General features: G+C 39.9%; 1 protein-coding gene across 2 annotated transcripts in view; it reads left to right on the forward strand.

The window, feature by feature from the left end:
* The window catches only part of mtcl2 (microtubule crosslinking factor 2), a 107,985-nt gene that overhangs the window by 49,171 nt on the left and 35,997 nt on the right, over positions 1-22,817 (forward strand). The window contains exons 3-6 of one of the 2 annotated variants that reach the window (XM_062978782.1): positions 666-824; positions 12,335-12,397; positions 18,744-19,973; positions 22,158-22,331. In XM_062978782.1, coding sequence (XP_062834852.1) covers positions 666-824; positions 12,335-12,397; positions 18,744-19,973; positions 22,158-22,331 — 1,626 coding nt within the window. The remainder of the gene's footprint in view (positions 1-665; positions 825-12,334; positions 12,398-18,743; positions 19,974-22,157; positions 22,332-22,817) is intronic. The other variant, XM_062978783.1, reaches the window with a different exon arrangement.

The following is a 22,817-nucleotide window of genomic DNA, read 5'->3' on the forward strand; positions in this document are numbered from 1 at the left end:
AGCTAAGCTGTCAGGGTGCTTTTTTATATACAACCCCCCACTCAACATTTCTTTGTTTCAATAACCTAGTTTTGAGAAAGCTTGAGAGGGCATTGGCATTGCTCCTTTTCAAAAGTTCAAAGATAGCAACCCATGTTAACCTGTCACAGGTTAATAACAACAACAACAACAACAACAACTTTATTCTTATATCCCGCCACCATCTCCCCAAAGGGACTCAGGGCGGCTCACACGGGGACCTAGACAGCCATCAGTACTAGATCATTGTGAAGCATTTGTTCACTTCTGCTGTAAGGTGTACATGAATCCTACTAGAACAGCATGTATTTTGGAAGTAAGTCTTTCTAAATTAGTGCAGGGAATGCACAGTTCTTCAGATGATCTTTGACTGCAGTTCACATGCTCTCTAGCAGAGCAAGTGGTGATAGGAGAGAGAAGTTGCAGTCCAACAGTACTTAAAGGCCACAAATTAGGAAAACTATGATCAGCCTCGTGTTAGTGCTCAAGAAGTAGAGGTACTCTGGGTGGGCTGTATACCTTGGATCAAAACAATGAGCCTAAGGGTGGTTGACTCTATATACGCCTGCTGTATTGTGGTAATGAACTTGGGCATTATGTTTTGGTTTGAGGGTGAAGTTTCATGATACCCGTTGTTGTGTTTGCAGGTAGCAAAAGACGTCTCTGTACGACTCCATAATGAACTTGAGGCAGTGGAGAAAAAGCGGATTAAGCTTGAGGAGGAGAATGAAGACTTGCGCCAACGACTCATTGAGAGTGAGTTAGCTAAGCAGGTTCTTCAGAATGAAATGGACAAGTTGAGGGAGGTAAGTGCCATATTTTGGAGATATTATTGCATTATTCTTTTGTTCTACTTCTTTTCGCTATGTGTCTGACTATCTGTCCATCAGTTGAACTCATATCCTGACTTCATGTTAAAAATTGCACTTAAAAGCAGTAAATTTCAGAGATAAACAAATACAACTAAAACATAAAAGCATGCTGAAATACAATTAAAACATTTACAGAAATAACATACTTGGAGTCAGCACTCTTCCTGCAACACTCTGGAGTAGTGGAATCAGATTAGTCTCATAGAAAGCATAAAGAAGGAGTGACATTTTCAATTTGTCTTAGTGAGCTTCATGATTGAAAGGTGGTGGCAACCCCTACATGTTGCACATCTCGGTGTTAGTCACATAGGCTACTCCCTCTAATATCCTAACAATCTGTTGTTTTGCCTAAATTCCTCAGACATGCCATCCCCACAGCTTCAAAGTTCAGTGAATACAAAAGATCACTTCAGACAGGATGCATTTGGGAAACCATAACAGATGGTATGAATGGAAAAGCCAGAACCTGATTTTCATAGTTTAATGTGGGTTATAGTTACTCATACAAATTTTGTGTGTTGATAAAGTAAGTTCTTGGATGGGTGGTGGAATTTTTTTTTCATGCTACCTGAAACTCAACATTGCCACCCCATCAGTCTTGACAGCATAGCTTACCTCTTTGCTTGTTGTTACTGAAGTTCTGAAAGTGTATCAGAGGAACAGAAGATCTTGGGTACATGCCAAAAGAACTAAAGAAGTATCAAAGATGCTAGGCTTTCTACACTGTTCCACCAGATTGGCATCCGGATGTTGGCACACAATAAAGACATGCATCTTTGACTATTATATGGATTTTCCCTTCTTTTTGGACTTAATTCAGAATGCATACAAACAGGAAAATATAATGTTCAATATATTCCCTTGCTACATTTATTATATTGTATCTTCCTCTTTACAGCTCATTACATAGCGCTCCTTTAGAAAGAGCTTATGTCATGGATAGGCAAACAGTGGCCCAGGGATTGCATGCAACCTGTGCCCTCCTCTCCTCAATTGTACCCATTCATAAAACACATTTATTTATTTATTTACTGCATTTGTACTTCTCACCCCAAAGGGGACTCAGAGCAACCTTACAACAGGCAAAAATTTGATTCCATACATTTACATATTATACAAGCAGCTAAAAACATCAATTATTAAAGCATTAACTAAAATCACGTGATTCAAAACATAATCCTGGGCCCTTCCATTTGTCAGTCATATTAATTTGTATCCTTTATTGCACTTTTCAAATTACTGATCAGAGGCTTTTATCACACTCTCATTAACACACACAGACACATGTACACACACTTCAAATTCTTCACATGAGCCTTCAGTTCCAACATGAGTCTTTTTATCAAGCCTCATTACTTTTTGTAATTTTGAAGGTTATAGTGAGTGAGGTGGAAAAACCTAAACTTTCCTTCTCCAGCCTGTTCACTCCTGGCATGTATTGCTTGGCAGGTGGACTGCAAGGGAATGTAGTTCTTGAGGTGAAAAATAGCTTGTGCCCATAATCTAGGAGGAATATTATATTTTTAAAATATATACACCAGAGTTTCAGAAGGATACTTATGAAATGTAAAACAACAGCAGTAAAACATAGTAATAGAGCTTATAAAATAGAGACTTGAAAGAAACAGCAAAAACAATTAAACAAAACATGAGAGTCAGGAAAGAGTAATTAAAACAACCTGTTAAATGGAAATTTTCTTCACTGCTTGCCTTTAGAGAGGAGCCAGTTGGAGTTTCCAAGGGAAGAAATTCTATAATCTTGAAGTCACTCCTGCAAAGATCTTATTACCTGTCCTAGGCAGCCAAACCTCTGAAGACAGAGGCCGTGGGCAATAATTGAGATTGTGTGGGTAGATTTATAGAGAAGTGGATCATCTTTCAATATCTTGATCTTAGAGAGTAATTTCTCTAAGAATGTATTCCTTAGGTATTTGAAATTTACTGAAAACTGCTCCATCATTTCTGGGGAAGCAATTGTAAACAGCTTAAAGAAAACAGGATTTGGTTAATCCTACAAAATGAAAGAAGGGAACATGCCGATGTTGTGACCTAAGTGGGTGGCCATCGAGAGGTTCATCTCCATAGTATTGTTTTCACTCTGTTATGTCATCCCTTTTGTCTTTTGCACTCAAATGGTGAGAGGCACCTCTTTCAAAACACAGTATAAATAATTTAGGAATATCCCAAATTCCTTTTGATAAATATTTTGCAATGGAAGCGGAGAAGATCTTACATATCTTAACATACTAAGAATTGTTTATGTGTCAGGTTCTCTATCTAATCTGAAGGTATAACATTTTTCTTGTGCTGTGATACTACCCAGGTCTATCACTTTTTAAATATGCATACACTACAGGTACTGAAGAAGAATGACAGAAGCCTGCTGAAGAAATGGTGAAGTTGATAAGGCATGCATGTTTGGCAGACCTCCAAGCCTAGAGCAGGATATTCTAGATGTTTCCAGCTACAATGCCCATATCATATATACTCGAGTATAAGCTGACCCGAATATAAGCCGAGGCACCTAATTTTACCACAAAAAAACTGGGAAAATTTATTGACTCAAGTATTAAGACGAGGGTGGGAAATGCAGCAGCTACTGGTAAATTTCAAAAATAAAAATAAAAGTAGATACCAAGAAAATACATTAATTGAGACTTTCGCAGGTTAAATGTTTTTGAATATTTACATAAAATTGTAATTTAAGATAAGACTGTCCAATGCTGATTACCTATATACTTGAGTATAAGCCAACCCGAATATAAGCCAACCAGAACCCTCACTCAAGTGTAAACCTAGGGGGGGGGGGCTTTCTCAGCCCTAAAAAAGGGCTGAAAAACTCAGTTTATACTCATACAGTAATCCCTTTGCCAGTAGCTGTGATTCCTGGGCCTTCTGGGAGTGGAAATCCTGAAGATTGGAATGCATGAGGTCCCCTATACTGGAGTTAGATTTTTTAAGGGAGAGAAGCCACCTCACAGTATGTACTAGATTGCCAAAAATAAGGCTACATGAATCCAGTTGCAGACACAGCAAGAGTTGAGTGTCTGCAGCATGGAATTACCCTAGTTGGGACAGGGCCAGGCAACCTTCATTGCCATTTTGATTGTTCCTGCATTTTAGAAGAAATCACTGACAGCTTTCCTAATCCAAGGCTAAGAGGCCTCTCCCATGAAATTAAACTGTTGCGGAGCAGTTCTTCATTGACATTTGGAACATGATTTCTGTACTGAATTTATTATCGTAGCAGATAAAATGAACAGCTAGGAAAATCTTGCCTTGCCTTGCTGGTGAAAATGTTAGCCATGCCTTCTAAATGATGCAAATTTATTAGCTTTGCTACTTTGGTACAGGGTTTTTAGTGGCTAAAATACAGTATTTGTCTGGGACATGGAAGAGCCAAATTTCAGTCCTCAAAAAGAATGCAGATTCAGGCCCCACTCATAGAGGTCAACTTAAGCCAGTCAGTATCTTTCAGCCTGGCCATATTAGTCAGGATTGTTGTAAGCATAAAATAGAGATGAGGAGAGACATGGAATCACAGAGTTGGAAGAATCCACAAGGGCCCTGCTTTGTGCTTGTTGCAGGAAAGGTGAAACATAAATATAAAAAATAAACAAAATGCTGTGCAGAATACATGAGTTTTTTCTAAGTGCTTCCCTTTACTATTTGCAGATAGGTAGGAATTTTGCTGTTATTGATTTGAGTCTCCAGGAATTTCAGCAGACCTGTGTTGCTAAATTCCTTCATATTTTCCAACCCACATCCATATTCCCATTTGCAGCAGGTGAAAAGGTTCAATCATGGTTATGAGTTGGGAGCTGGATCACCTTACAGAGTTCTGATTTCCCTCCACAGAATTGCATATTCACTTGTGCAGTTGTATAGGAAAGTGTTCCTAATGTAAAATGAGTATATATTCCAGCTGTGATGTCAAATTAGAAAGCAAATTTTCAGGCACACAGCTTAGAATATTCAACTTGGAACTTCCTCCTTCAGTATTGTACTCCAGTCAGTGAGTCCTGCTTAGCCACACAACAAGCAGGACTAATGTGCATGAGATTGGTTTCTGAGAAGCCTCAGCACATGATCTGAATAGTTAATGAAAAGATGTGTAGTGGCTGTCAGTGAGCAACTGGGGTTGAAGAAGAAAGAGCAATCCCGTGGCTAAAATACCAAGCAGGCTTTACATGATGTGTTTATACTGGGCCCTGAGCAACAAGTTTCCATATAGATGACTTGGATGCAGTATTTACACTTTGCTTTTTGCTTAGTAGTTTCAGGATGGATTGCCAGATCTATCTATCTATCTACCTTCCTACCTACCTTCCTTTCTTCCTTCCTTTCCTCCCTCATTCCCCTTTTTTCCTTGTCTGCTTCTGTAAATACTACATATTGTGAAAAATGAGAACAAAAGACCTGTACAAAGATCTAGCCATTCTGTATCAAATTGCATAGCACCACTGTGCTGTGAAAGCTTTCAAGTATTTCATAATTATGCATGCTTAACTTCCCATCTCCCCACACAATTGTAATGCTCCCAGAACGGATGAAAGGCAGAACAATCAAGGGAGAATCCCTGGGTCAAATGAACTGCTAAATGTCTGGTACCTCCTTAGAATCAGACAGAGAAAAGTGAACTGTGAAGTACATCTCTTGCAGTATTTGTGTTGAATATTCTGTACCCCATAGGCTGGGGTGGTAAGGTTACAGAGGCTGACAGGTAGAAGCTATGCTGCGATCTCTACTGGCTATCCATTTGCTTTCCAGAATACTTGGAGAAAATCCAGAACTTGGAAAAGTTATTTGTTTGGACGACTGCTTGCTGACTCCCTCAGCTACTATTCCTACCTTGAAAATATTTCAAAATAAAATTACAGAATGCAAATCTTGATTATGCCATTTTATTTAAGGGACATCATTTTACTATGCTATTGTGCATAATGGGACTTTGGCATACACAGATTTTGGAATCCACAGGAATCCTGAAACCAAACCCTGGTAGATACTAAAGGCTATACACACATATGTGTGTGGAGGGGGAAACCATGCTATAGACTCAATCCAGAACACTAAATGTATAAGTTGAAGCAATCTTCCTGAAGATTTCTGAGGCTGTTAAGTGCCTGGATGGAAGATGGGGAGATCCGTTATATGTTATCTAAGACTCTCATCATATCAATGTAGTAAATAATGTTGCGGGCAAGAAAGGTTTCTTGTGTTCTGTGACAGGTTTCTTGATACTTAGATATTCATCTGGTCTTGTGTTCATAACAAGGTTACAGTTAGGATTAGGGCGTGAGAAAATGTAGGCATTCTGTAGTGTGATAGAGGTATTTGCAGAGTGTTGGAATAGTTCAAGCAAATTATGCTACTACATGCATGGGACATAAAAAAAATATTCCACAGTCCCCAGAACCTCTAGTTAAAAGGATGATGGGAAGATCTTCTCCTGTAACCTTGGAGAGCCACTGATAGTCAGAATAAATAGTATAGTGTTAGGTTCAATGGCCTGACAGGCTATAGAATAGGCAGAAGATTTGATCATCCAGAGGTTGATGAATGGCTACTATCATCATGCCAGTGTGTTGATCAAAATTACAACAACAGATGAAATTCACAGTTTAGCAACATTTTATGAGGTATAGGTTTCTCAGCACTGACACAGGGGTTTTATGTTCATATAATGTAGGGTAATGTTTTTTTTTTGCTAGTTCTAATAGATGATTATCCATTAGCTCTGGTTTCTTTGAACAGTAACACTAGTTTTTGTTCTAAGAGAAAAAGATAGATCTTAGGCTTGTTGGAAAAGGAATATAATTTCTAGACAAAAGACTCCCCACAACCCAAAAACAAACATAGAATCCAAAAAGTCTGCATTCAATAACATAACTGTTTCTTTTTAAAAGTTTCTTTTAAAAATGTTTCTTTTTAAAAGTGCAAGTAGCACCAATATTTGGGGGTGGCAGCCCATGAAACTCAGTTGGCAGCCCCTGTAGATTTCACACCTTTCAGCAAACTTATTTATACCCGCTTCATTGGCAGGGATCCCAATTGTGGCAATGCCCTAGACTGCTCTAAAGAAGCAGTTACTGCTGCATTTATGCAGTGTCTGGTGTGAAGTCGGGAGGACCTCCATTTCTGTGAGGTAGAGTCCCAAGAGGCCTTTCCAGTCTATTTTGCCTGTAGTGCAGCTTCAGGTATTTTCTATTTGTCCAATTAATGCCTCTCAATAAGTAGGTCTGTTGGCCTTTCCTGTTGCCTCTTAACAGGCACACACCCACTCATGAGGCGGCCAAACAGTGGGAGGGCTGGCAGTGATTGGGGGGGGGGGCAGTTGCTCCTAAGGGGATTATGTGCTGATTATTCTCCAGCTGGAGAGGGCATCTCCTATAATTGGATAAGTATAGGAAAGGCCAATTAATTGTCACGCTCATTCCTGCTTGCACCTGTGACTTGGTTTGTCCTGCAGGGAGGGGATTCGGAAGGACTTGTTTATGCTTGAGCTAGGAAGTGGGGCTGAAAGGGATCTTATATGTGTGTCTGGTGCTATCAACATGGTGGCAGTCAAATCTAATCACATTTGTTAGCATTCGTTATCAAATAAGAACAAACCAGAGCAGAAAAACACATTGGAAGCAGCAGGGCAGCAATAAAGCAACTCCGGTTTATCTGATGCTGCTGGCAGCCAATCAAGCAACATACAGTAATTCTGATCATGGTACTAGCTGAAAGGATAATGACCATAACCATTAAATTGCCCTCTCTTCCTATTGACCATATTGACTTCCTTGTGCCTGTTTTGGTACCATCTTCCCCAGTGAAAAGAGCTGGGTATTTTTGAAAGCTACACATAATTTTGCGGTTCCTCCTTTGGATTAATACCAGCTTTATCAGAAAATGGATTTGGAGTTTATCTTGTGATCAGCACAATCTGTCTCTGTATGTTGCCTGGCATCACTGTTGATGCATGTTGCTGGATGGAACATCTAATTTATTTCCCCTTCTGACATACTCAAACATCAAAAATCAAAGCTGTTCTGGAAGGAAAGCTTCGGTTCTGCAACCTGTTTTGTTTTCTTCATACCTTCATGTTATATGATCACCTGATTTTCATGGTTCAGAGAGCTATGGGTGGATGACAGAACTGAGATTTGCAGAGCACCAAAGATCTGATTCCTGACTATTAGAAATGCTTTGTGCTCTTGTAAGTAAAACTTTATTTCTATCCCGCCCTATTGGCAAACCCACAAATTCTACATCCTTAGAGTGAATTTGACAGGAATTTGTTGCTATTCAAGTTTTATTAGAATTTAGTTCCTAGCACCCTTCACCATTAGCTTTGACATCTGGGAGTGTTAGGATTTGCAGTCCATCAACATTTAGGATAACGCTTTCCCTAGCCCATCTGTTAGGGTGACAGCTTTGGGATTCTTAGGTTGCTAGAATCTATGCTTCCATGATATGATTTCACCCTTATGCTGCAATTTTTTAAACTAATAAAACAACAAATTTTGAGCATCTTGAAGCATGTGTGCCATTTCTTCAGTGGATTGCTTTGGATGCTGCTCAGTTTCTGCTTCTTTTGCAATGATAGAATATTCATAGCCCTGATGGGACTGCCAGAAAGAGTTGCAATAATCTTGTTAGCTGGAAGTACTAAAGCACTATAGCACATTCTGTGCTGTTGAAGAAAGCTTCCTCACCTCCCCCCCTAATACATCCAGCACACTAAGCTTCCACCATATTTATACAATGGCACCACTTCAGGGCTGCTTGATGTGTGTAGTGTTGCTGATGTTCTTTTTTTGGCTTCAATGGTGAAGAGAGATGAAATGACTGGCCAGCCCTACCATACCAGGGATCATTTACTGCTGCAGTGCAAATGTGTAGGATTTCTGCTGGAGCTGGGAACAAGCAACCCCATTTATGTTCCATATCATAACCCTCTGTCAGAATATAGCCTGCTTGCTTGCTGCCTGGGGTGTGCCAAGTTGCTACGAGAAGCTGTGGCTTTTGAAGAATAAGGTTTGTCCTTAATAGGAGTGGCCTGGATCTCTCTGAGCCTTGGCACAGGCGCCAGGCTCACATTTCACAGCTGCATTTCTTGGCTATGATGCTCTAGCACCAGCTTGTGAATGTTTTTGGCTTAGTTTATATGGAAAGAACAACATCCAAGGGGCATTGGTCTGACCCGTGTTACGAGTTATTGATGTGTATCTCTCTGCTCGGTTTACTAACCACTTTGTGGGAGTGTTGGTGGGGAAGACAGACTCCCCTTTCAGTGCTTCATTATAGGGAGCTTTTTAATAGCAGCTGGCTGTTTTCCAAATCTCATGCAGCAGAGAGGTGGAGGAAGGGGGGATAAATTGGGGGAGGAGAAACAAAGCTTTCACAAGCCCCAGAAATAAAGCCTAGTAAAGGCTTTTGCTTTACCCGATGATAGAATCATCTGAGTTCATCAGATGAATTGAACTAGTCAGCATTACAACACACTTAGGGACTTGTTGTCTTAGACATGCTGGTCAGGAATGAGACTTGGAGAGAGCAGTGTACTTATTTCTGCTCAGTAAATGCTTTCAGGACAAATGTGGCATCCTCTGAACTAGGTTGGCTGATCATTTCTCTGTAACGAAGGCCTCATCTACATTGCCACATAATGCAGTTTCATAATGCACTTTAATGCATTTCCATGGCAGTGTGGATTCTTAATGCAGTTCAGTGAAGTTAAACTGCATTATATGACAGTGTAGATGAGGCCTAAGACTGGCAGAAAGATGAACAAGATTTTAAGAATGGAAGGGTGATTGTTATATTGACCACAGACAATTTATTGTGTTTATATTGACCACAGACAATTTCTTCTTTGGAATAGCTCCATTGGAGGCCACATGAATTCTCCCAAACCTGAGCCAATGGGTCAGAGTCCATATGGTCTGAGTCGCGCCTCCATCTCTCTGAAGGGACTCGGGGCAGCTTACATGGGGAGAAGCCTAATCAACATAGTTAAAATGTAACAACATTTAAATTTATAAACAGCATCATAAAACAATATAAAACTAACAACAATATGACAGTATAAAACAGCTATCAAACAACAACCAGTGACTTGGAATAGTAAACAGTTTCTGGGCTCGGGTAGGCGGGCTACTGTAAATCAGTTGCGAGGAAAGGGATGATGGATAAAGTGCAAATGTCAGATGGGAAAATTAGGGATAGAGGGCAATATAAAGTAGAGCACTCTAACTCTGGGTAGGAAACAGTAGTAGAATGCAAGGACTAGATTTTGAGTAATAGCTGGGACCAAGGTTTTCTGGAGATGTTCTCTTGTTCTCTTTTAAACAGCCATTCCTTTTTTATTTTAATTTATGGGAGAAGCAATGGCAGAAACAGTCTCTTTTAATTGTTAGTGAGCCCAATTTCCATTTAAATCTTAATTTTCTTGAGCCAAGAAATGGATTATGCATTTGATTGCACATGCTGCATAAGAAAGGAGTGGCACTTTTTATGGGTATGCAGTTGATTTGCTTTTTCATCTTTAATACTCCTGGGATGAGACCTCACATCAAGCAAGTGTAGAATAAGGCTTCACCTACACATGCTCTTTTAATTGTTAAGGCTGCACAAGGGACCACTACTGCTGCTCGCCTTTTTCAATGGAATGGGGAGATATTTCAGAAGAGAAAAAACAACTGGTCTCAGAGAGAGGAAAAGGCTGGTGTAGTCTATCTCAAAAGGGCAACCTCATGTCTCTTCCTCCACTAGCTTGGGTGAGCTACAACACTCCCTCTGAATTATGTCCCTTCTCCTTCCTAACCTCTTGAGTTGGGTTGCCAGATTTTGGTGCCTGGATTTTTGTCTTTAGTTTTTGTGTGTCCTCTTCAGCTAGGAGTTTTGTTAGGTTCAACCCCAGGCAAGAGGAGAGGACTGTGTAAATCTCCAGCTTAGGCCTCTTCCACATAGCTGAATAAAATTTCTACTTAGAACTGGAATATATGGCAGCGTGAACTCAAATAACACAATTCAAGACAGATATTGTGGGATTTTCTGCCTTGATATTCTGGCTTATATGGCTGTGTGGAGGGGCCCTTAGTTATTAAAGCAGCATTTTGCTACACTTTTCATGGGCTAATTTATTTCTTGCTGCAACTTGCAGAGAGTCTTCAAAGGGTCTCTGTATTTACTTAGCTTCTTCCTTCTCTTCTCAGTTTCCATAAAGTCAGAGCTCACACCCAGGTCTACTTTACATCCATCTTCTTGCTAGAGGAGAAAAGGCCTTATATTCTCTTCATGCCTCAGTGAGAAGAAATAACCCCCTTGTTTCATGTTGCTCTTGGAATAGGTCATTTAGATAAGATTTCTGTTCTTAACTCCAAACAGAAAAGAGGCGCCCTCTCTTGTGATGGAATGACAAACTTTAGCAACTGCACCCCTGTAAGTAAGGGGTAGCCAGAGTAGTCCTTCTTGGGGCTTGGCTTGACAGCTGTGTAAGAAGAGGTTTTAGATGAGACTAAAAGGACAAGAGAACATAGCTGTGATCCCCTCCAAAGAGAAACATACACTTACATAAGCGACTAACAAGATTCTGCTACAAGAGTCGAGATGTTCTTTCAAACCATCATATTAGTGCACAAATAGTTAGGGAAGAGGAGACCCTAATCATTATGGGGAACCCAGTGACTTGGAAAGATGAGGGTGTGATTGTCTGCTTGTATGAAATAATGCTCTGCCTTTGTCTGCCTTACAAAGATGGTTCATTTGTAAAGGTGCTGCTGAAGTGATTAAGATGTAATCTCTTTTATGGGGCCTTGCACTGAGTTATGCTTTTCTCTAGGTTGAGAGCTCATCCTTAAAATGTGAACCTTTAGGCTGTGCCTGTATGGCCAAGCAGCCATAAAGCAATCTGACTTGCTACAAAGAAATTCTAGCCTCTATTATGTGGCATCATATTTCTCCCCTAACTCCTGTTATCTCTGTCTTTTTGTATATATGGTGATGGAGTTCCTTTACTCCTTGTCTGTAGATCCTATGCTAATTAGATCTGTTTGTTTGACTTCAAGATTTTATTTACTTGGAAATATTTATTTTTTTATTCACACAATACAGCTTATGTTCTTATTACACAAATTATGCTTTTCCTACACCTTTGGCACGAGTGTGCAGTAATAATATATTTGCCTACCCTGAATGCTGCCCCATCCTCAAACTAGATTTTAATTAAGATCCATTGTGATGTAAATGGTGGGTGATCGTTTTTGAGACACCATGTTCTGGATCATCAGTCTGTTTCATCTTTCTGATCATACCTTTGCTGTTTTCCTTCATTCTTTGCCTTCCTTCTCAGTTATTTTGAAACGGATGTTCATAATAATAGTATTAATGATAGTGGTGATGGTGGTAACCAGCAGTCATGTTGCATTAATCCTTTTTCTCTTTGGTTTCAGAATTCTTTGAAGAAAAGAGGATCACGTTCCCTTGGGAAGGCAGACAAAAAGCCATCCACCCAGGTACCTGTATGTGGAACTTGTTGACACACCTGGCCTTGCACATATGCCATTTCATTACACATTGAGTGTGTGCTTGCATCTCTCTCCAGAATCATGCCTCTCCAAACTCGAGTCTCTTTTATTTGCTTGATATGTATGAGACACGAGGCTGGAAAGAGGCTAGGAATCTATAAAATGGCAGGAAGTTAACACTTTTTGGCAGTTGTCCGCTTCTGCCTTTGAGAGGACAATTAAAGCACTCATGCTCATTCAGTCTCACAGATCCTCAGTCTCTTGTTTATCCACTAACTGCTCACTTTCACCTTTGATGTGGCAGCTGTGATGCTCCTGCTTGTTCAATTTCACAGATCCTCAAATCTGTCTCCCATTTTCACACACAACACAAGTAGTGAATGAATGAGATGCAAGGCTGGAGAGAGACTGATGTGAAACTAGGCAGCCAGTGGCAAAGAGAGAGACTGAGGATATGAGAGACAATCAAGTAAGAGTGCTTCCATTGTGGCCTCAAAGATGAAAGGGGATGGCTCCGTTTTTGGAGGTTTTTGGATTTCTGGATAAGGAATACTCAACTTATTTAGGTTTACCATCACAGATACCTTGTGCAGGGTACTGGCAATATTTGTTTAGCTTACAGACTGCACTACTGGTATGAAAATCAAGTTGCTTAACCATGAATTTTAGGGCAGCATTCAGAGTCTTAAGTTCAAGAAGGTAGGCCTTCAGGTCAGTGAGACAGAAAAATAACTGTAGGTTCAACCCTTAGTATCTATGCAATTAAGACTCAGAAGTTTGTAATCTGAATCGGGAAGAATGAATGTGAATCAGAGGAGGCTGCAGTGACCTTTGTGGGCCAATGGAGCTGACTTGCATGCAACACCATGAGTATATTTTCTGCCTTTAGTCCCACTTTTAGGGAAAAAACAGGAAATAAATAAAATGAATTAACTGATTGGTTGGTTGGTTGATTTGAACCAGTAGGTAAAGTAGGACTTTCAAGTTCTAAGGAGTTGAAAGTTATGTCTGTGTTTGCTGTGAAAACAACTGGAATGTATCTCCCTGACTAGATTTGCGCAGGTTGTTTTAGCTTCAGCTTGCAATGAGGAGCCAACCCCATTTCCTCTGGTAGGAAGGTTATGAACAAAATGTTCCCAGTGGGATATGTGTGTGTCATTATTTCTAGAGTAGCATCACAAAGACCAGAGAAGTGGCCTCATCCTGCAAATGCATAGGATGAGAGGGTATAAAGGGAGGTTTGTTTTTGTTTTGTTTTTTTACAGGCAAACAGGACAGAGAGCTTGGCCTTCTTTACCTTCTATAGATCAGAGCATTGAAAAGATACTTTTTATGCTACAGTTTCCAGAGTGGCCATGGGTGTGCTGGTTAAGAGATTGCAGGAACTGTAGTCCAAAAAAGTGCCTTTTCCAAGCTCTTCATGCTACTTTAGTTTCATATTTGGGCAGGAAGGTTTGCTATAGTACCTTATGCCCTCAGTAGCAATAAGCAGCCGGCCTGTACAATTTGAAATATTCCAGCATGTAAGTACATTGGCCAGTTGCAACTTTTGCCAATGAATCAACATGTTTTGTTGTTTTAAAAAAATTAAAGAGGAACCAGTGATGCAAATGACTGAAATTAAATGTTTAACCACACAACACTGAATTTTTGGTTTGTTCTTTGTGCATTTCTTTTTTTAAAAAAATGAAAGCTACTGTCTGAATTAATAGAAGAACAGACTTTTAATGTTATATGGTTTGACATTTGAATTTTACTGGATAAATTTTCTGCAGCACAATGATTGACCCTGAATAGCACTGGAATATCTGAAATACATTAACCAGATTTCTCCACAACAATGCCAAGGGGTGTGATTAGAAAGAAGCAGTGGTGCAAAGGAAATAGGTTGGTGACAGGCTAAAATGAGGACTGGAAAAAATTCCAATCCATTGTACTGCATTATCAATTTTTAAGCTGAGTCTATGTTTCCCTTTATGTCAGCACTGAGGCCAAAAGTGTTCTTATATGCTGTACATAGCCATTTGTTTGATCAATAGTTAATTGAAATTATGTAATTCTGTGAAATTGATGGCACCTTCCTGATTTTGGCTTGATTATGTAGCTTTGCTAATATCATTCATAATTTGTTCAGAGATTTTCAGAATAGAGAATTACATCTACATCTTTGTAGCACAGAATGTATTCACAGAATTGATAGGAGCATCAGGAGTTTTATTTTTGCAGCATACATAAGAGATGTGGCTCTTGAAAAAACCTTTTTGTAGAACTTTGGAAAGCTGTTATTTGGACTACATCTCCCAAAGTTCTCTTGCCAGCATGGCCACTAGTCATGGCTTATCCTGTCTGGGAATCCTCGGAGTTGTAGCTCAGAATTTTATATATGAATTTGTCCTATCCTTTTTGATTTTCCAATTTTATGTAATGTAAATAAATAAATATAAATAAATAAATAAACTTTATTTATACCCCGCCACCATCTCCCCAACGGGGACTCGGGGCGGCTTACATGGGCCATGCCCAGAACAATGCAATATAACAAAATATAATAGAACAACAAATAATAGCACATTAAACAACAATAAAACAACAATAAAAGAAAATATACACTACATTAAACAAGATCAAAAGAACAATAAAACCAAGGGCGGGCCACATGAACACTAGGTTAAAACTCGGGGTGAGAAAAGAAGTAGGAGTAAAAATCACAGAGGACAGGGTCATAAAGTGGCGGTGCAATCTGGAGGACAAATATTGAAGGAGAGCAGCAAAAGGGATGTATGTAATGATTACTCTCCAAAGGCACAACGGAAGAGCCATGTTTTCAGGTCTTTCTTAAAGGCTGCTAATGTGGGGGCTTGCCTAATCTCACCGGGCAGTGAGTTCCACAGTCGGGGGGCCACAGCAGAGAAGGCCCTCTCCCTTGTTCCCACAAGGCGGGCCTGAGATATAGGCAGTGGCGACAGGAGAGCCTCCCCTGACAATCGAAGGGATTGGGCAGGTTTATGATAGGAGATACGGTCGCGAAGGTAGGTGGGTCCCAAACCGTTTAGGGCTTTATAGGTGATGGTCTGCACCTTGAATTGGGACCGGAAAATAAACGGCAGCCAATGGAGCTCCTTGAACAAGGGAGTGGATCTCTCCCTGTAACTCACCCCAGTTATTAGTAATGTAGATGTTGCTGAAAGATAATGACCACAAGTCTGTACCCTCTTGACTCCACAGCCTAGGAAGGGTTGTTAAATTTCTAACTCTCCATTTTTTCCTCTTTCTATCTATATCTATATCTTTAATTTGTGCTCCTCAATGCCATTGCTAGTCCCAACTACACTTAATTCCATGAGTGTATTCTAGTTGGGAACATGAAACATGTCCACATAAGGAATTTTGCTGCGTTTGAAGCAGTCTTTCTAAATCATCTATTCAATCATTTTGAGAAGGCACTGTCTGCTTACCTTGTTAGAATTGAATTTGTTTATTACCTGCTTTTTTCTTACGACAATAGGAGAAGAGGTACTAGGAGAATAGTGTGATCTACATCAGTTTGTTTTGACCTCCGAATTCCCAGAGCTGCTCCTGAAATTTCTTAGACTTCCTGTTTATCTATATTGGTCTACTGTACTCCATTTATCTGCAATGAAAAGAATCTTAGCATGAAATTGCAAGACCTCTCTTATTTTCTGTGTGAGGCAAGATGTTATATCCATGATGGTTAGCTCTGGGCTAATGGTTTCAGCAGCTGATTCCCACAATACTATATTTAAACTCTCCCTGTAAATCTACTTTTCATTTTGAAGGATTTGGAATCTTGGTCATAAAATACTAAAGTTTTTACTTTTTAACAAATAGTACAAATTTGGGCAGTGTTCAAATTAATGGGTTGCCATAAATTGGGAGGCACACACACGCATGCACACACAATCCATGGATAATATGGTTGCAGTTTCAGTTTATATTCTAGAATCCACAGTCATAAGACAGTTCCTTATTTTTTCAGGGTTCATCAACATGAGGCATGTTGGAGAAATGTTTACAATTGCTTACAAAGCTTGTCCAATGCCTACTACTAACAAGTCCCCTGAGTTGAGTGTATGCTCATTCACATAGGTGTAGTATATACATACTTTCTGCATGGTGGTAGGAGTCTGCAGAAAATGTTTCTAGGCCAAATTCATATACACGATTCCCAGTATATATTTTGGTACTGGTAAGGATTCTTCACTGTCATATTATACTACCTTTTCTTCCACATGCCCCAGTTAGAATTAAAGTATAAAGCTGAGAACAGAAAGAACTACCCATGTTCATATCCTTATGTTCTCAGTATGAAGTTTTCCTTGAAGACATCTCTTTGTAATTTTTATCTCTCTTTCTCCTTCTCAGTCTGAAGTTTTCCTAAAATTCTAACTGTTTGAAAGATGCAGAACATTTGAAAATCAGTCTGCATGAGCATCATGGGCTCTAAGCTGCTTTGCTGTGGAGGCTTCCATTGAATCCTAGTGTCAAGGCTGTTCTTAAAATTCTAAGACAGTATGAATTTTCCATTTGTTTGCATTGAAGGATAACAGTCCCTGTCTTATTCCCTTTGAAAGGATTGTGGGTTTCTGATTCTCCCTTTATGCTGTGCCTGAATCTGTGCAGTGGATTTTTGAAAGCATAATACAACAATGTAGGGCATTTTGGAGAGTTAATAATAGTTGCCTTTTTCAACTGTGGCTGATGCAATATCAGGCAGGGCCGTTGCAACTGAATGCTCTCACTTGTATTGGCCATCTGGAAAGGAGGTCCTGAGTGCCTGGTGGAGAACGTTTGCTTTCTCTCCTCTCGGGATGGGAATTGTCAGAATTTTCTGTCCCTCACTGAACTATGAAAACAGGAAATGAACTAATTTTATAAGCAACGGTCACTTTTTATGAGGTAATATTCCTTGAGGAGTAAAAATTCAAATCCCCATAGTGCCGTTGGGAGTTTAAGCAAAGATATTTTCAAAGTGTATAGTATTTCCTAACAGTCTCTCTACAGTTTGGAGTGGCTGGGGGTGGGGAGGAGTTAGAAAGAGCAGACATTCCTCTCTGTCCTCATTTTTTGCTAGCAAATGAACAGATCTAACAGTAAGCATTGTGTTTTAATCATATTCCTCTAGCTCTTTTGGAATGAGCGGGAAAGTACTTGAAACTATAAAAGCAGATTTATTGCTTTCCCATCATGCTCTGAAGATTTTTGTAAGCAACCGTTTCCCTTTCTTCTTCATGTCTTGATTCTCATGGCTTAGAAAGGTGGCTTTGTTGGTCTGTATCATGACTATTGCCATGCTAACTGGTTGATTTTAATAGCCGTATTCCAAAAAATTGGAATTAGCCTTGGTTTCTTCAGGATTTATTAAGGAGCAAATGTTACAAGCAAAAAGGCCCCTTCCAAAAGGTCAGAAGTCTTCCAGTTTTACACCCTCAAAGTACCCTGTTTCCCCAAAAATAAGACATCCCTTGAAAATAAGACCTAGCAGAGGTTTTGCTGAATTGCTAAATGTAAGGCCTCCCCTGAAAGTAAGACCTAGCCAAGTTTTGTTTGGAAGCATGTCCGCTGAACAGAACACCTGAGCTTTAGAATCAATAAATGTACGTACCATAGATTGTTGTACATGGAAATAATGGTAGTAATAGGAAATTCTTGATAGGATTCACAGTTTGTCTGGTTATGCTGGTTTGTGATGACAACTACTGTACAGTATGTAACAAATGTTCATTTTTTGTTTAACAATAAATGTGAATTCTTCTTCATGGAAAAATAAGACATCCCCTGAAAATAAGACCTAGCACGTCTTTGGGAGCAAACATTAATGTAAGACACTATCTTATTTTCGGGGAAACAGAGTAGTATGTTACTTCCAATTTCCATGTATGCTCCCCCCCCCCTACACTGTCCTGGATAAAGCTACATAATATCAGAACAAATTCAAATGTGCATAAGAAATAAATGGAATAAACTGTGTTTAAAGTCCCCTCATTGTAATTTTTATCTCTCTGTCTTTCTCCCTCAATCTATCTGTAAAATCTATCCCAACAGATTTCAGCTGCTCAGATGAAGAGGCGGGATGATAATGGTCTGTGTCAGATAAAGTGAATACTTGGAAGCAATAATGGGCAGCAGATTCCTGCACTTGTTTTTTCTGTGTGATGTGGATGTAAATGCAATACATAATATATAGTTAGCATGTTTCAACCTTTGTAACTTTAATGAGATGTTAACAGTCATTTCTTTTTTTTTTCTCTGAAAGCAAAGGGTACGTTCTCAATTTTTTGTAATGCTTGCAACATTTTTCTGGTCTTGATCCTAGGAGGACAATGCAGATCTCAAGTGTCAATTGCATTTTGCAAAGGAGGAGTCTGCTCTGATGTGCAAGAAGCTGACAAAGTTAGCCAAAGAGAATGACAGTATGAAGGAAGAGCTGACAAAATATCATTCCTTGTATGGGGACCTGGAAAGCTCTCTCTCCATAGAAGAATTGGCTGATTCCCCACATTCCCGAGAAGCAGAGCTGAAGGTTCACCTGAAGCTTGTAGAAGAAGAAGCAAACATTTTGAGTCGAAGGATAGTGGAGCTTGAGGTTGAAAACCGAGGGCTAAGAGCCGAGATGGATGACATGAAAGGGCAAGGAGACAAAGAACTTTTAGGCCAAGATGTCCAGTTTGCCTTTTCTATGGCAAATTGTGGGGAATCTGGGGACAGTGTGGGTGAACTCAGGCGGCATTTGCAATTTGTAGAGGAGGAGGCAGATCTGCTGAGGCGCTCACTGATGGAGTTAGAGGACCAGAATAAGCTCCTCATGAATGAGCTCAATAAGTACAAGTCAGACCATGACTTGGATATTACTCTATCTGAGGACAGCTGCTCAGTGATCAGTGAGACCTCACAGGAAGAACTGGCTACTGCCAAGGTCCAAATCAATGAGCTAAGTGGAAAGGTGAAAAAGTTGCAATATGAAAACCGCGTCCTGCTCTCTAACCTGCAGCGCTGTGACCTTGCCTCTTGCCAGACCACACGTCCCATGTTGGAGACAGATGCTGAGGCAGGTGATTCTGCCCAGTGCATCCCAACTTCACTTTGGAGAGAGATGCCCATTGGAGGAGAGAATGATGCTAAGGAGAGAGTGCCTGGCAATGGGTTTAGCAAATCCCATGAAAGCAGCCCCATCCGATTTTGCCGGTCTAAGGACTTTGAGACCCTCCTTGACATCAGGGACCAAGCTGCCCTTGTCAGCAAAGCCATTGATGTCCTCATATCAGATGCCAATGGCTTTACCTCTAGCCTCAAACTGTGCATGGACAATGATTGTGCAGAGCTAGTGCTGAACGAGGCCATGGATAATGAAAGCACCACTGATTCTAAGTTGATCAATGCCATTTTGATGAGGCTTGGAGTTCTTCAGCAGGAGCTAAACACTTTTATGAGGAAGGTGGACTATATTGGAGATTGCATGAAGGACCAGAAAGAATCTCAACCAAGCCACAGTTCCCAGGATTCTACAAAAGAAACTCTATGGAAAGGGCATGGCTCTGAAATCCAGGTAAGGTTTCCCTGCACTCTTAAGAGTGATTCTCTCCCAGTTATTATTGCTTTATTTGCCATACTGTTTTCTCCTGCTTTAACAGACTAGAACCTGACCCTGTTGATGTAACTTCCCTTTTCTGCCTCTTCAGAGTGAAATGACAAACTAACAACTGGCTCACTGCATGGAATTGAGGCCAGAGACAAGATAGGACTCTGGTTTAGTGGAGTGTGCATGTGTCAGGAGATAAATTGCCTGGAAAAACAAATACCACATTGCAACTAATGGTGAAAATTTATTTAGTACTTGGTAAATCACAGATGTAGTATAGGTGTAGTATAGAACACTGGAATGTTACAGGAACTTGCCTTTTATAGATGTGCTCACATGTTTATTGTTGAAGCCAACTTACAATGATCTTTCCAAGTCATTTTTACAGGTGCAGAGTAGGAGAGTATTGGCACGAAATGCTCCCTTTTCTCATCACAAAAGTTTTCTAAGTGAACTAGGTGATATAATATGATAAATCTGAAGATGCTTCTTTCGTAGGATGATGTTGGAGATGTTTCACTTGTGGTTCATTCAGATTTATTTCCTATCTGAAAAAAACACTGTTGAAGTCTCAGTCCTAATGTGAAAATATAAATAAGGCCCAAACTAGATATATGTTTGAGTTGCCACCAAAAAATTAGATAATGAATCAGATTTAGGATTTCCTATGGGTTGTAAATACTGTGGCTAGGATCCTTGAAGGTTTTGCAAACTAGATGAGAAATGGTACTCTAGGAAAGAGTTATTTTAACCATTTGTTCTCAAATGCAGTGTCAATCCTACCCACAGCTGTTTTGTTTTTTGTTTTTTTTACTCTTTGTCAGAGAAAGATTTGCATTATGGGAGAAAGTGTTAAACACCCTTTCATAGAGCTTTCTTCATGGATCTTTTCTACATCTTAGAAAAATTAGACTTTTTGGACTACAAACCCTGGAATCATGCTGACTTGGGGATTCTAGGAGTTATAATCTAAAAAAAAAACCTCTTCCATCTCTTGTTAACTTTGAACCTGAATTGGTTGCAAAGGGTGATATTTGTAATATGAAGATGAGATTTTGGCTCACACAAGGCAATAGATCTACTAATACTAATAGCTAATATTTGATAACAACAGTAGTATATTTGATAACAGTGGAACTCTGTTCCACTGAAAAGAAAAAGGAGAAATACTTTTTAGGCAGACTACAACTATTCCTGCAAATGCTGGGTGTAACACAAATGAAGACTTTCCAAATTGACTAAAGGATATGGAAGCAGACATTGTTTATTTCTTTACATTGCATACAAGCAATTTGTGTATGCAAGAAATTAAAAATGTTTATGGCTGAAAGGATATATGTGGAAGGATTGGCTATTTTCCAATTCTAGAGTGAATATTTCAAAACAGTGGTCCTAAAGAGAAAGTTCCCGGTGCCTTTGAAAACATAAACTTTGAAGATTGCAAAATTCTGCTTTTGATTTGATTTGAAACATTGTCTTGGTTTGCCTAGTTCAGCTGCTTTGTAGCATCATGGGAAAGCCATTGCCTTCCCTGGAGATTTACTGCTGTAGAGAGTGCACCCATGAACAGGTGCTAGAAGACTGCCTCCGCAAACAAATGGTGTGTTTGGTATCTTGACCAAACTGATCACATACCCAGTAGTTTCCATGCTTTCTGACATGACTGTTGTGCAGGGAGGGGAATCTCATTCAGAATGTGGGTGAAACCGGCATCCTGATATGAATTGAGATCTAGCAGAGGCTTCATCTTTGAAGGGGAGGAATTCTGGGAGTCAATTGGGTTGCAACCTCCTGAAGCACACTCCAATTTTTCAGAGTTCTATTTTTATGCATGCCCTGACCTCGTCCTCAAACCCAACTAGCCCCAATCCACCCCTGGCACTGCATGGCACCATAACTGGTGTTTGCACATTTTTTCCCTCTTTCTCTTTTTCCCCTCCCTAAACAATCCAGCCCACATGTCTGCTCATTTTGTGTCTCCTTTTGTTTTCCACATTGTCTTCTGCCACGGTAGTGAAGCTCCTCTTCCTCTTCATCCTTTTTGTTGTCTTGTAGCTCTCTTTATTGTTCCTGAGACCCATTGTTTTGTTTGTTTTTTCTTTTCTTTTCTGCTCTTTTGGTTTGTTCTCATTAACTTGCCCATGCATGCAGCAGTCTGACTTTAGGGAGACCCCGGATTGGGATGTTGGGGAGAGCAGGCCCGCCGATCTGTACCGCAGTAGCAACAGCAGCAACACCACCATCATCGATGTAGATCCCAACGTGGAACTTGACCGGAGTTACAAGTCATATCAAACAGATGACAAGGACTCTTATGTCACTGAGGTATGTTCACATCATCATCCTAAATAGAGAGAGAAAGTCAGGAAATCCCCATGAGATACAAACAAGAATAACACAGCCTTTGTACGTATTCTGCACCCACCTTGATACCTTTTGTCATATTCAAGCGGGTTGTTGCGAAATGTTGGATTTGAAGGAATACTTATTTGAACCTGAGGAAAATTGCATCTTGTAAGTTTGTAGTTATGAATGTCTTAGGCGGTAGGTTGGAGGCAGGGTCCCTGGGTGCCACCGAGCTGTTCCCCTCCCTTCTACCTCATTGATAAGCTTTTGAATTATCACTGCTATTTCCCTTTGGCCCCACTTGTCTCACTGTAGCTGCTGCTGGTGCATGTCCAGATGAAGTACAAATGCTCATTTAGTTTACATGTTTCTATATGAGATGGGTGTATGGCTACTAGAGACCTTGGCAACAATTTTATGAAATCACACTTAACAATGTACTCTTGTTTAACCATTTTGGGAGGC

The sequence above is a fragment of the Anolis carolinensis genome, chromosome 4 (genome assembly GCF_035594765.1).
Source record: "Anolis carolinensis isolate JA03-04 chromosome 4, rAnoCar3.1.pri, whole genome shotgun sequence".
Classification (NCBI taxonomy): Eukaryota; Metazoa; Chordata; class Lepidosauria; order Squamata; family Dactyloidae; genus Anolis; species Anolis carolinensis.